General features: G+C 41.7%; 2 protein-coding genes across 7 annotated transcripts in view; one reads left to right on the forward strand and one right to left on the reverse strand.

Moving 5' to 3' along the window:
* Nucleotides 1–14,024, forward strand: part of AKAP7 (A-kinase anchoring protein 7) — a 138,451-nt gene that overhangs the window by 64,926 nt on the left and 59,501 nt on the right. For all 6 annotated transcript variants that reach the window (XR_013345633.1, XM_077813045.1, XM_077813044.1 and 3 more), the window contains exon 6: nt 877–989. Coding sequence is in view for 5 of the 6 variants with exons in the window: in XM_077813045.1 (XP_077669171.1) it covers nt 877–989 (113 nt within the window). In the remaining variant the exon portion in view is untranslated. The remainder of the gene's footprint in view (nt 1–876; nt 990–14,024) is intronic.
* Nucleotides 8,593–11,031, reverse strand: MSH5 (mutS homolog 5). The gene has a single exon (XM_077811741.1). It carries the CDS (start codon nt 11,029–11,031, stop codon nt 8,593–8,595), a length of 2,439 nt encoding a protein of 812 aa, XP_077667867.1.

The following is a 14,024-nucleotide window of genomic DNA, read 5'->3' on the forward strand; positions in this document are numbered from 1 at the left end:
CTGAAAGGGGGTTCCAAAGAGGATGGTTCTAGACTGTTCTCAATGGTAGCAGATGACAGAACGAGGAGTAATGGTCTCAAGTTGCAGTGGGGGAGGTTTAGATTGGATATTAGGAAAAACTTTTTCACTAAGAGGGTGGTGAAACACTGGAATGCGTTGCCTAGGGAGGTGGTGGAATCTCCTTCCTTGGAAGTTTTTAAGGTCAGGCTTGACAAAGCCCTGGCTGGGATGATTTAACTGGGAATTGGTCCTGCTTCGAGCAGGGGGTTGGACTAGATGACCTTCAGGGGTCCCTTCCAACCCTGATATTCTATGATTCTATGAACTAGCTGTGGAGCACTGGTGAAGAACATCACATTTGGCCTATTCTCAATCTTTGCCCTTCACAATTAGGCTGAATTTGGTGATTATTAAGCGAAATTCCCTTGGCCTGAAATGGGAGTTTCATTCAAGTAAGGAGCATAAAATTTGACACAGAGTAGCTTTTCTTTGTCTAGTGAATCCCATTATCCATAACTCTTCTTTTGTCATTTGCAATTGCTTCACTCATTGCAATCCCTGAACAATTTAAATATAAAGGTACTATTGTGGTAGGAGGAACAGATTTTAGACTGGATATTGATTGGTTTTAATAGATTGCCAATTATTTCTTTTTAAATGAAGTAACTTGTGTCTCAGATCAGCTGCAATTATCAGATTGATCTGTTCAGATATAACATGCAACTTTGAAGGAAACTAGAAAGCTGCTTTTCCCTTCTTATTGATTATCTTCACTTTTCACTTGGGATGGATGTGACTCGTATTACAGTTGAAAGCACATTTTTAAGCATCCACAGTATTTGATATCTTAGGGCCTCTGCATTTTTCATTCTTCAGAGACCATGAAGAAGATATTTCAAGAAAAAGGCATCTTGGCAGGAGAAAACAGAGCTTGTAAACCTCACTTGACCTTCATGAAGCTGTCAAAATCACCAGAGCTACGTAAGCAGGTAAGCTCAAATTTGATGCAGCACAACGGCAGCCATCTAAAAAGTTTATTTTAGAGAACAAACGTTAAGCACTTCAATTTTACTTTAGCCATATTTTAGAGCAGTCAAAGTTCTACTTCTTTGTAACCAGGTTGACTGGTAAGACTTTAAAATATTAGTCTTTTATGAAAAAAGTTAATATGTAAAATGTTTTGTCTAAGTTGTACCACAAAATATTACTCTTGATAGTCTTGATATATTAACAGTTATGGTCTATTTTTTCTTGCAAAAGAATCTAAAGATTACAATTATTGTCTGGAGTATTGTTCCAGTGTACCTTAAATAAAGATTTTTGAATTATACGGAAATTAACTGTCCAGCATGTAGGACTACTGACTCTGGAATGAAAAGCATTTTTAAGAATATGAGTTTATAGATCATATAATCTTTCAGGCTGCCTTCTATGGAGGAGTGGGGGAGATCCTCCTGTTTTTCTTGCAACTGCATTATCCTTTCCCAGTGGCATTCCACTTTCCATTCTAATGGGAAAACAAAAAAGGCAAGCAACTTTCTGCATGAACCAAAGCACAGTAATTGAGGATCAGCCATAAGGGCAAGATATTTTAACTCCATATTCTTTGCTAAAAATGTTTAATTATGTATGCTGATGTGAACAGGTGCAGAGGAGATCTCTCCAAAATATTTGCTCTTTATCTCAGCTTTTGGTAGTGTAAATGAGCTATTAATTTGTTCATTGCAAGTTATTTATTAATCTATATAGTATTATTATCCAATACTCTGAAATCGAGGTAGTTCAACAGATCAAATTCTTCAATTCTTTTTGTACTTTTGAACTAACTTCCTCTCCCCCACACTTACACACTTCATCGTCTCTGAAGCTTACAAAAGAAAAGGGCGGGGGGGTGGGGGGGAGCAACTATTTCAGTAAACCTGGAATGAAATCCTGATCTCACTGAAGTCAATGACAAAACTCCTATTGACTTCAACTGAGCCAGGATTTCCTCTAGAATATTTTGAAAGTGCTAAGTAATAATTATTTGTTTTATTTGAGCTTAACTCAGTTTTTAGAACTCATTCAGTTATACTGAACCAAGTGTTACATTTTTTTTTTTCCCTTTGCTGAGCTGGGGAAACAATTGCTTCACTGCAGTATTGAGAGAAACAATATGAGCTGTTTAGGTCAATTGATTTTATAAAAAAATATTTTGTAGTAAATGTGCTTAGAATACATGTATTTGAAAAAACTTTACTAATTCCAAAATTTACTCACTGTTATTTGCTGATTTCATGTAAAAATTTTAGCAGTATTTGTCCCATCTTTTGAGGTGGTCTTGATAAGAAAAGTCAGGAGTTTTCATTATAGTTACAATTGTCTTCTAAACCTGGTAAAACAATTACTGCCTGTCTGAAGTTTAGCTTATAATAGACGGAGCTGTGTGAGGAGACATCTGGAAAGTCAGTTACATTTTATGTGGGACTGGAGGTATGTTAAGCTTTGCAACATCAGGGTGCCAACTTCAGCAACAGATGCTCTGTCTAGCATAAATAAAGGAGATTCCAAGCAATTCAATTATAGTAATATTCATGTGAATCAATATAAAGGTGTGGAATTTTTCAGGTACAACTTTCCCCTTTAGACCACAGTTTGTTTGTATGGTTCACCCATTGAGGTCCTGATTAATCAAAAAACTTAAAGGACATGCTTAAATACTTTGTTATATCATGGGGTAAGCCCCCAGTTTTATCTTTAAGATAAACATGTTGTTTTTCTTTCTTTTTCCCATCTCTTGTTTACCATGTGAAAAAAGTGGAAGCTTTAACCTGAGTTTGTTTTATAGTAGATTGGGCAGAATGACTTTGTTTCACTTGGTCATTGAACCATACTACTTTATTTAAGCTCTTAAAAACTTTTATGGAGAGGACACATATTGTGTGTGCTGGGTGCTATATAAACAAAAACATTACCATGTTTGTCTTCCATTTTTTGGAAAATAGAGACAAGGGATAAAATTATTTAAATTTACAGGGTTATTATGTATCATGGGGTACACGTAATGTACTGAGAGACTTATGCTTCTTGTGTGCAGTTGAAACATTGATTTGTTTGGATTGTTTTCTGTTGACACTGTGCGGCAGAAAAGACCAGTTTCTAAACAAATAAAGATCATAATCCATATCTGGATTATGCACAGTATGTAAATGGTGACCTCTCTCTTTCTACTGCGTATGCTGTGCTGAATGCCAGGAGAAGCAAGGAAAGAGATACGACACATCCTTTTAACTACACTTTTATAGTTAACTATTACTTGCCTCACGCGCACAAAACTCCACACTAGCTTCTTTGATTACATAAGCGCTACGAATCGTTATTGTTAATAGTACATCAATAAAGGCAAAGTGTAACAATGGTAAGAAAGAGAAAAACAGCAAAGCAATCATGCGCACAAAAATGTGACCCACAATAACTATTTGATCCAAGCTTTCATTCCACTCCTGTTCTGTTATTGTGCTACATCAGTTTAAACTGAGCTATATTTCTATGCAACCACTTTTTTCTGCCGTTTTTTATCGTTTTATGTGAATTTCTTATCAACCGCTTCTGTGACGTTCAAAAGTAAAGTTGGAACTAGCGTATTTGTCAAAACATTGCATGGGGAAAAAAGGGAGCTGTTAACAGTAGCCTGTTACGTGTACATTTTCAACAAAGTGTTTTATTTTGATTAACATTACAGGGAAAATGTTTACAAACAACACTGAGAGTACCACTACCAGGTATCAACAGTGCTTAAGTAGAAAATTATATGGATGGATTGAGTAAAATCTTGGATTGTAAAACATTCTTTCTTGAATAAAACTTTAAAGATACACCACAGTACTTTAAGGGCATAACAAACATAAAAGGTAGGAAATCAAGGAAGGAACTAAAGACTTCAGGGCACAAGTTCTGGTTGACATGGCATAGCACTTACTATTGTAAAAGTGACACCACTGTGTAGAGATCTTCATTGACCATACACAGTTATTTCTAATTTTGTTATTTATTTTAATGTCAGAGGCCATTGGGTGTATGAGATATTTACTGTTTTCCCAATGTGCATTATTTTACATTTGTCTGCAGTACATTTCATGTTCCATCGTGCTGCCCTGTACTCTAATGTGTTGGTCTCCACAGTTGTTAATAACAGAATCAAATTATTGTCAGCGTAATTCATATTACTTCTCCAGAACACTGAATAATAAATATGCTAGTGGCTTAGCTATTAAGTGATATGCCGTAGAAAAATACCATGGGAGATTGATATTAAATAACAGTAAACGCTATTAAATGGGGTATTTCCTTGTCAAAGCTCTCCCCATCTTAAGAAGCAGCATTTACTATCATTCTTTGTTTCCTATTGTTTAATCAGTTCTTTGTGCACATTTCCTCTTAGTATAGTGAATAAACAAAGCATAAAAAGGTAAAGATAACACATTTTAACAACGGTTTAAATGAATTTTTAGATCATGCAACAACAGTATTACAAGTAACAGAGAAAAACGAATAAAGGTTATGGTAGGAAGAGCATATATATAACATTGTAAAGTAACAGCTGATAGATCAAAAATAATTTAAAATACAAACCACCAGATGGATAGTTATAAACATTCAGGACACAAGTCATTAACATTTTGGGGTTTTCTGTCTTAAAGAAGCAATCCGTTAACCCAACCCTTCTGAGGATTAATGATCTCACTAAATCTATAAACATTACATTTTGAGAAAACTGATAAAACATTCCATTTCTCTATCTATTGCAAAGATACCTAGAGCTTCAGGGGAAAGATAGACATTCCTAAGGAACAAAAATTCTGAAAAGTTACTTTTCCAAGGCTGGTTTCAGAGTAACAGCCATGTTAGTCTGTATTCGCAAAAAGAAAAGGAGTACTTGTGGCACCTTAGAGACTAACCAATTTATTTGAGCATGAGCTTTCGTGAGCTACAGCTCACTTCATCAGATGCATACCGTGGAAACTGCAGCAGACTTTATATATACACAGAGAATATGAAACAATACCTCCTCCATGGCCTAACCTGAAGATTACTTTAGATAAGCTATTACCAGCAGGACAGTGGGGTGGGAGGAGGTATTGTTTCATATTCTCTGTGTATATATAAAGTCTGCTGCAGTTTCCACAGTATGCATCTGATGAAGTGAGCTGTAGCTCACGAAAGCTCATGCTCAAATAAATTGGTTAGTCTCTAAGGTGCCACAAGTACTCCTTTTCTTTTTCCAAGGCTGTAAAATGTTTAATAAAAGAAATTACTGCGTTCAAAATGAAGGTTCTGTAACTCTACAGAGGTATGAAAAGTAAGTCTCTTCAAGAGATTACCCTTAAGACATTTAAAGCTAGAGAAAAGTAAAAGGTCAGACTTTTATTTAATGGGATAGAAGCTAATGAAGGATAACAACGTTAGCTGCTACATTTACATTGAGTTAATTGGATGAGAGAAAATCTCTCTGGAATTCCCCTCCCCCTCCACCCCCCAGTTTCTCAGGTGAGAGAAAGAACATAGTTTACCACAACTGATGGAAGTGGAAGACAGTTAATCAAACTTGGCCTTCTAGGTCCAGTGGGACAATTTTGGGAATGAATGAGTTAATTGAAATGTTCCCCCAAATGCTGATACCACGCTCTCCATTCCTATGTAGGACTAGGAGCCCCTGTAGAAGGAGATAACATGAAACAATTTAGGTCCTGATCCTGGAAATACTTGAGCATATGCATAACTTTATGCATGTGTGTAAGTCTTTCCAGGACTGGGGCCTTCAACAATAAAATCCATGGGGCAGGTACCATATCTTCTATGCATTGTACAGTGCTGGACACACTACAGTATATAATGAAAGAAGTGAGTTCGTTTTGTGGTTAGAGACCACACTCCTATTCCCAGCTCTACCACTAACTTGCTGTGTGACTTTGGTGAAATGAAGTATTGAGAGGTTGAGACTGACTCAATCTATTACTTATTTACCGTGAGGCTTCATTGATAAATGCTGTAAGGTGATTCGAGCGCCTTCGATGCAAGAGGCTAAAGAACTGCAAATATTATTATGAAATTGAATCCTTAAATTGTACTGCCTGACTATGCTGAATTTCTCTGATCATTTCTGCTTAATTAGGTCCCTAGTGAGTAAAACAAAATCTTGTAATTACAAACCACAGGCAAGACTATTTTAAAAGTGAAGGTACAAGGCCTGATTCACTGTTGCTCTGCAGCTTGCATAGTCACTGACACCATTTGCAAAGTGAATGCAATCAGATTGGGAGTATTTTAGACTCAATTTGCACTAATACAAGTGACTGTACAGGGTGCAGTGCAGTGGTGTATTAGGCCCCTAGGTAAACGAGTCTATGATTTAACTGCAGTGATGACAAGTTAATTGCATAGTTGGTGCACATTGTTTTGAAGACAGTACATTATAATTCTATTGGAAACAATACTAACTGTATGTTGCTATAATTTATCCCTGTTGTCGTTTCCTGTTAATTTGTCACAATTGTATGTTTTGTTTATTTGAAACTGTAGTTGTATATTTTGTAGTCTGATAGCACACCACATAACGCATTAAAGGAAAAATCACTACACTGCAACAAAATCGAAGTTCTGTCTCAATCAAAATCCTATTGATATGACTCAAATTAATTTTACTTGCCATTTTCAACTACACACACTAAACAGATTAGAAGATATTTAGCATTGAAAGTTATGAAGTTATAACTAATTTTTTTGTTAGTGGCTGACCCATGCAAACCTTTCTTCATTTTAAATAAAATTAGCATATTTAGCTCCTTTAAACCACCATGCTCAAGCAAGTCCAGCATAAAGAAAATATAGTACCACTGTCTACATCTTCTGCTAGCTGTACTGTGAGAAGTAATAGCATAGTTTTGGCAATCAGTCTTAGCTGTCAGATGCCCTGCTGTTTTGTTTGGATGTGGCCGCTGGTCAAGTTATCACATCACAAGAAAAGTCAGCACACTGAGTCCTACTTCTGCTTCCCTTATCCGCCTATATGCTCTGCTGCTGCTGCTTGGTGCTATGAATGTTTGTTATTACATCATTCGTCAAACATCGTATTCACTAAAGATCCTTTTATTGATTATATGGACAAGGATAGGGGAAGTGGGGAAGCAAAAGACTAGCTATCCCTTCTTCCCAGTGCAATTTTCCCATCCTCAAATTTTCATTTAAAATTTGGAAAAAATTTAAAATGCTAATCTCTGTCTTAAATTCTCAATACATTCTTCAATTCCCTTGGTGTCTGTATGTTTCTAAAAGTAAGTGGAGTCAAAATAATAACAAGTTTGTATTCTTATAATATAGAACCTAAGGGGAGAGAGCAGTTCTTGTTTCAACAGACCAAAGTGCATCCTCACATGGTTCTGCCAATGCACGCTGATTCTGCCCTGCAACATTCCATTTATGACAGCTCCTAGCTTTTCCTGAGCAGAGACTGTCCATTAAGATAAATTATGTGATTGCTTTATTATGTGGACAAACAACCAGCAGCAATCAGGGTGAAACCACAATTAAATTTCTATTGGTGACCAATAATAAGCAGAGTTAGAATGTGGACTTTCCCAGAAGTATACACTATAAGGTTGTTAAACCACTGCATCAGCAATCCCCATTGTGAGTGCCATTTTTCTGGGCAAGACGGTTAGTGGTGTAAGAAATGTCTTATAGCCCATGACATTTCCCCATTTCCCCCTCTATTATCCTCATTCTCAATTCCCTGCACAATGACAAAATGTTTTTTCTGACTCAGGAGAATAGGACACACATTTCTGTGCAATCTCTTGATGCTGATACGAAAGTGACTAGAAGAGTCACTATAGTGTGATGCAACACACTCTCTTGCATTAGGGACTGAGCACTTTACCCTCACAGTACTACCAGCTCAGGAAGGATGTATCATAACTAGGTCCCAAACTATGATCTTGTACGCAATGACTACGCTGTACTTCTATAGCACCTTTCATCTGCCACTCTTAAAGCACTTTATAAACCTTTAAGCCTCAATATGTGCTTTGAAGTAGTTAGATTATTATGTACTCTTTTTACAAATGAGTAAACAGGTACAAAGAGGTTAAGACTTTACCCCAAGTTCACACAGGTGGAAGAGAAACCAAGGTCCCTGACCTCCAGCCCTCCTGCTTTGCTACTACTAGATAAAAAGATTACATCTCAGACAGATAGGTAGCCACAACAATTGTTTGAAACAGGAAAAAGGAAACAGAACTTTTACAATAATGTTTTAAAATTTAAATATGGTGTGGGAGCACTGGTCAGAGAAATTATTGATCATTGCAGAAGTTATTTCATCTCCCCCGGAGAACATATATCCCTCATCCATGGTGTTTTTCAGCTGGATATTGGGTGGTTGTTTCTGTATGTTGGATTGCATTTCATATTTGGAGTTGAAGAAAATTCATTGAAGGAGGGATATTATTCCCGTTAATATGAAATTATAGGGAAATTTTAAGCTCCCTCTCGTCAAAATGTTTGCTGTTTGACAGCAAGGGAGGCTTATAGCTTATTGTTTCTAGAGTTACATGGTTACAGAATGGAGGCTGCAGAGGGCAGCACTTCCTGACTCATGAACTTCTCTAAGTCCACATGGGGGTCATCAAGGTCTAGGCAAAGGAACTTTTCCACCAGAGACTTGCATCTCTCTAGCTGGCTCCCTTTGGATGGATGATCAATACGTCTAATAGGTTTTCCATTTCGGATAAGCTCTGATACCTCCACTCCTCGTGCAATCACTTTGGGTGGCACCCCAGCCAACGCAGCAATATTGGCAGCATGGCTAACAGTGGACACCCCCTCCTTGAGCTGATAGAAGAATATTAACTCATCTCCATCTTGGTGGGTCTCCATTGTCAGGTACTGCACAAGAGGGGTGTCAGGAAGGAGCTTCAGCTGCACCAAGCTGTGAAAATTAGTGGAGACAAAGACCTGTGGGCACTGGGTTCCCTGCTTGAGCCAGTGCCTCAGCACAGCGACCAGAAGGGAGAGGCCATCCACTGTGTTGGTCCCTTTGCCAAACTCATCAATAAGTACCAAGGACCTCTCAGTGGCGTTGTTCACTGCTTTGGCAACCTGGTTGAGATCAATCATGAAAGTGGAGAGTCCCACAGATACTGATTCCCTGCTGTGAATCCTGGTGTAAATCCCATCAACTGCCCCAATCTCAGCCTCTGCAGCAGGGACATAGCTGCCGATTAGGGCCATGAATGTTATAAGGCCCACCATTTTTAAGTATACACTCTTCCCAGATGAGTTGGGCCCTGTAAGGATCTTTATTCGCCCATTAGCCTCACCGCTGTCCACAGGATTGGGCACAAAAGTCTTTGCACATAGCTCCATGAGTGGATGCCTGCCATCCTTGATGTGGATGCCATGGCGGTGGGTAAAGCACGGACGGCTGTAGCTATTCTCTCGAGCCATCACTGCCAGAGCTAGCAGCACATCTAGGTGTGCTGTGTATTCAATCACATTGTTAAGCACTGCCGACTTCTCCAAGATCTTTGTCTGCATCTGGTGCATGATAAGTGTTTCCTGGTCTCTGATCTCACAGTGCAGGTCACCCAGAATGCTGTCTAGTTCCTTTGTCCTAGCACTTCTATAATGCAGTTTATCCTCTGACAAGAACATGAAGTCCAGGCCTTCAATCTCAAAGTCACTCTTGTCCACCATTGTGGGCAGCCGTGGAATGGAAAGCAGGAATCCAATCAAGGGAATATAGATGACACAACAGGAAGGAATCCGATTGTCCAGGTTCTCCAATTCCTTCCGTGCCACCTCTGTGAGGAAGTCTGAGAGACCCATCAGCTTTCGTTTCTTTTCATCAATGGTGGAGTCCACATTGGGTCTGACAGTGAAGCGGTTTTCTGAGATGCTGCCTTCAAAATCTACCACTTTGCTGATGAGACTGGCAATATAGTGCAGATCATCGGTGAAGACCTGTGAGATGGTCTGGAAGAGCTCGATGCTGCTAGGCAGGGAACGGCATGTATCTCTGAGACACACTGCACTATAAACTGTCTTGTAAAGTGCCTGCCAGTCACTGACCTTTGTATGTGAAAGATTCATTCTTCTCAAAATCTGAGGTACATTTTTTATATTCTTAAGGCAGTCTTGAAGAGTCAGGACTGTTTCATGATTCTGAGCCAGCAAGAAGAACTGAATAACATCCAGCCGTTTGTTCAGCTCTGTAAGGTTCCGGGTGGGCCGCATGAGCCACAACCTCATCAGTTTCTCTCCCCACTTGCACCTGCAGCGGTTCAAAATCCCATACAAACTGAGTCCTTCTTTCAGCCCACTGGACAGCTTGTAAACAGAAGGATGCACCTCACTTTTAAATATCTGTAGGACACAAAAAGTATCTTGGTCCATATTCACAATATCCATGAGCACAAACTTTTTAAAGGCCAAGATGGGAACCCCGATTGTGCTATCTTCCAGTTCAACTCCGATCCGCCTCCTGTCAAGAAACTTCAACAGCCCACCTAGTGCTCGAACCATGAGTGGGCTCTCAAAGGGAATGATGGAGGACAAATAGAGGATTTTCTCTGTTGCAGTCATATGAGAGGGAATGAAAGGGAATTGCCGAGATAAGATCCGCTGTTTGCTCACTTCCAGGCCAAAGTCCATATTGGGAAAGAGGACAATTTCTGGTTTGTCCACATCCCCCGTAGCAGCACCCATATTGGTCAGGAATTTGGCAATGTTGTGATCCTGCTTGGCACTCGTCACTATGCATCGGGGAAGGACTTCATCAATCACTTTCTGCAGCAGCTTGAGGTCTTCGTTATCAGGCATGTCGGGCATGAAGTAGACTGAGCAGTCTCCTGTGTCATAATAAGTGATCCCCAGCAGCCCTGCATACCACAACACACACATGTATATCTGAGGTTGCTCTTGCTCCTCCTCTTGTTCAGGCCCAGGCAGTGGTGATGGGAGACAGTGGGTGTTCTGTGAAGCAGTGGTGCTCATTCTAGCCAGTTCCAGGAGCTGTGCTGCTGGTGAAGATGGACATTTTTGTTGGCACATCTTATAAGTCCTTTCCCCAATAACAACTGACCCCGATCACTTGTCCATTTTATCCACCTCCCAGCCACTACCTGATCTACTTCACTCCTCTCCCTCTCTGGGCCACCTGCCCCTTTTCCAACAGCCTTCTGCTGCTTGCATCAGTCCTCTTTACCCACACTCCTGCTGCATGCAAATCCTCTTTCTTTAAGAGGTAATGAGCGGGGAGGTGGGTTGAACCACAAAATGAGTTGGATGGTTGGGCTGAGAGTTTGGCTTTAGTAGGCCCCAAGTATCCCTAGTTAGTATGAATAATGATGAGGAATGGATCTCGTATCCTGTCGTGACTGCAGTGGGCTATGGACACTACTCTGTAGAAATTAAAGGCTAGTAGAGTCAGCACCTAACTGCCTGCTCGGATGTACAGCCACACTCCACAACTGTGTGTATGGGCATACATGAGTGCTCATGGAAATGCCCATTTTATGCACACAGACCCACCTCCATGGGCACATTCACACAGTGCCACCCCACACCCGCTACCTACAAACCCAGCACCACCCTGGAAGCCTGCCCTCCATATGAATTCACAACACACCACCCCAGGTGATCATACTAGTCCCACACATGGCAGAGCACCACTCCGCCCCACAGCAATGGTCCATAACCCCCCTCCCTGCCCTCACCCCCACAGCATGACCCTTCTCCCAGATCTCAGTTCTCTTCCTACCCACCCACCTCACATGTAGGCCAGGCAGCTCTTCTCAGGCTGGGGGTTTATCTTCCTAACCCGCCTCTTTCTCCTTCCCCTACCAGCTGCTCAGCACTCCCTCAGCTCAGATTCTCATCAGGGCTGGACCCTGCCACACAGCTACTGAGCTGTAATTTGTATCCCTGCCCATTCCTCCTCCCCTTCCCCTCGCTCCCCACCCCCACAGCTCATTACACGCCTTGACCCCACCTGTCTCCCTTCTCACCTTCCCCTGAAGAAGGCCCACCCAGTAACGCTGCCTTTCTCCCTCCACAGATCATACACCATCCTGTAAGCCCAGCCCCCTCCACACACCTCAATAACCCTTCCTCGTACGGAGCACCACTCTCGTATCCCCCTGTACGCACAGCTCTGCCCCCACACAGTGCTGTGGTCTGTAATTCTCCTCTAGCCCCCACGTACCATAGAGAGCAGCACTGTCCCGCACTCTGGTCCTGCTCACACCGTACCTCGTGACCTCTGTACCTGTCTTCACTGCTGCGAGGCCGGTGGCTGATCCTGGCTGTCGCTGTCTCTGTCCCTACCTGGCCGCTCAGTGTTCTTTTGCCTCAGCTGCTCCATCTCCCGCTCCCTCTGGGCCTCTCATTGAAAGCGAGGAGCTGAGGGCAAGGAGGGTGCTGATTGGCTGGCAGGTGCAGACTAGAGGGAGTCTCAGTCAGCAGCCCATCCTGCTGGCCAGCCAGGGACCCCAAAAGGGGGGCTGAGGAGCCATAAAGATAAAGATAAAGATGTCTGGCTCTACACTATAATTCTGTCACACCCCCCCCAAAGACACTGCCTTTAAATGCCTCCAACATACAAGCACAGCTCCGTAACTGCCTCCTACCTGCCAACAGACAAGTGCCATCCCATAACCCCACCCCCACCGGAAGTGCCAAGTTTTGTGCAGCTCTTGTATGGCTTTTTTGCAAATGTAATGAACTACTATGCCTATTTACAAATAATATGCACATAATTTGCATATCACCATAAACTTCAGCATATGGTCAACACACCCTGACCCAGACAGTAATGAGTGGATGTGGAGCTGCATTAAATTCGACAGCTGTGCCTGGTATTGATGGGTAGAAAGGTGATTGACTGGGGATACCGAGTTGAGTGGGTGCTGTACGTGGGGGACTGGATGTTTTGCTGGTCATCTGGGGCTGGAGTATTTGCTGTGGGTTTCTGATTGGTGGAGCCTGGTGCAGATCACCAAAGTAGTGTGGACACTTGGGGCCAATATTAGGCCTCCCATCTTGCAGTGATTGTGCTGCACTGCCAGCCACTACTGCCTCTTCCTGCCTGACTATAATCCCAGCAGAGGGAGTAGCAAAAGAGGAAGCTTAGCTGATGCCACAGCAGCCCCATGCAGTTGGAAGGCGCAACTGCAGGCAAATGCCTACAGCCTGCTCACACCTTAGCTGCAGGTGTGAAAATCCAGCGGAGATATCAGCAGGCGGGACAGGGCTGCCAAGTCTGTGTCACTTGGCATGCCTGTCCTATACCCACTACCTTGTTACAATCCCACATCAAACATTTTCATCAGCAATGCCCTATAACTTCAAACCCCTCCCCCCTTTGTAACACCTCTGTGCAAAAGCTTTGTCTTATAACTGCCCCCTCCCAATCAGTGCACTGAAAGAGCTCTATTGTGTTAACGAGGCCAACAAATTTACCCTAATTGTAAGCTTAATTGTAAAAAGTATATGAAAGTTTATAAATGTCAACAAGCAGGGCAAAAAGCCTAGTTTGGCTGGGTAGAAACCACCCTGCTCTGGTGGTCTAAAGGCACGAGGAAAGCTGCTATAAACAGCCAAGTGGGATTCTCCCAATAGTGGGAAATTTCCTGCGAGTAGAGTGGACAGAGCCAATAATCCCCAGTTACATAATGGCCCTTTGGGGGCTGTTACAAGCCATTGGAAGTTAGGGCTGCTCTAAGACCGCTCTAACTCGTGCTGGGGGCTGAACTGGCACAGGGTCGGGGGGGGGCCGGTAGCATAAAGGTGGTGTAATGCCACTTTTTCTCCCCTTCTCCTCAGGTCCTGCACTGAGCACAGCTCAGCCAGACCAAAGGATCAGGCACATTACAGTGTAATGTTTTATTTATATTTCTAAATTCATTCTAAAAAACATTTGTTCCAAACAGAACCATAAAAAATAAATATGAAAATCTGGTCTCCTAGTGAAATGACTAATGTAATTT

This window comes from Eretmochelys imbricata, chromosome 3 (assembly GCF_965152235.1).
Source record: "Eretmochelys imbricata isolate rEreImb1 chromosome 3, rEreImb1.hap1, whole genome shotgun sequence".
Classification (NCBI taxonomy): domain Eukaryota; kingdom Metazoa; phylum Chordata; order Testudines; family Cheloniidae; genus Eretmochelys; species Eretmochelys imbricata.

Bases quoted from the DNA above. Each gene is read 5' to 3' on its own strand.
- MSH5 (XM_077811741.1), bottom strand. From the start codon at position 11,031: ATGAGCACCACTGCTTCACAGAACACCCACTGTCTCCCATCACCACTG.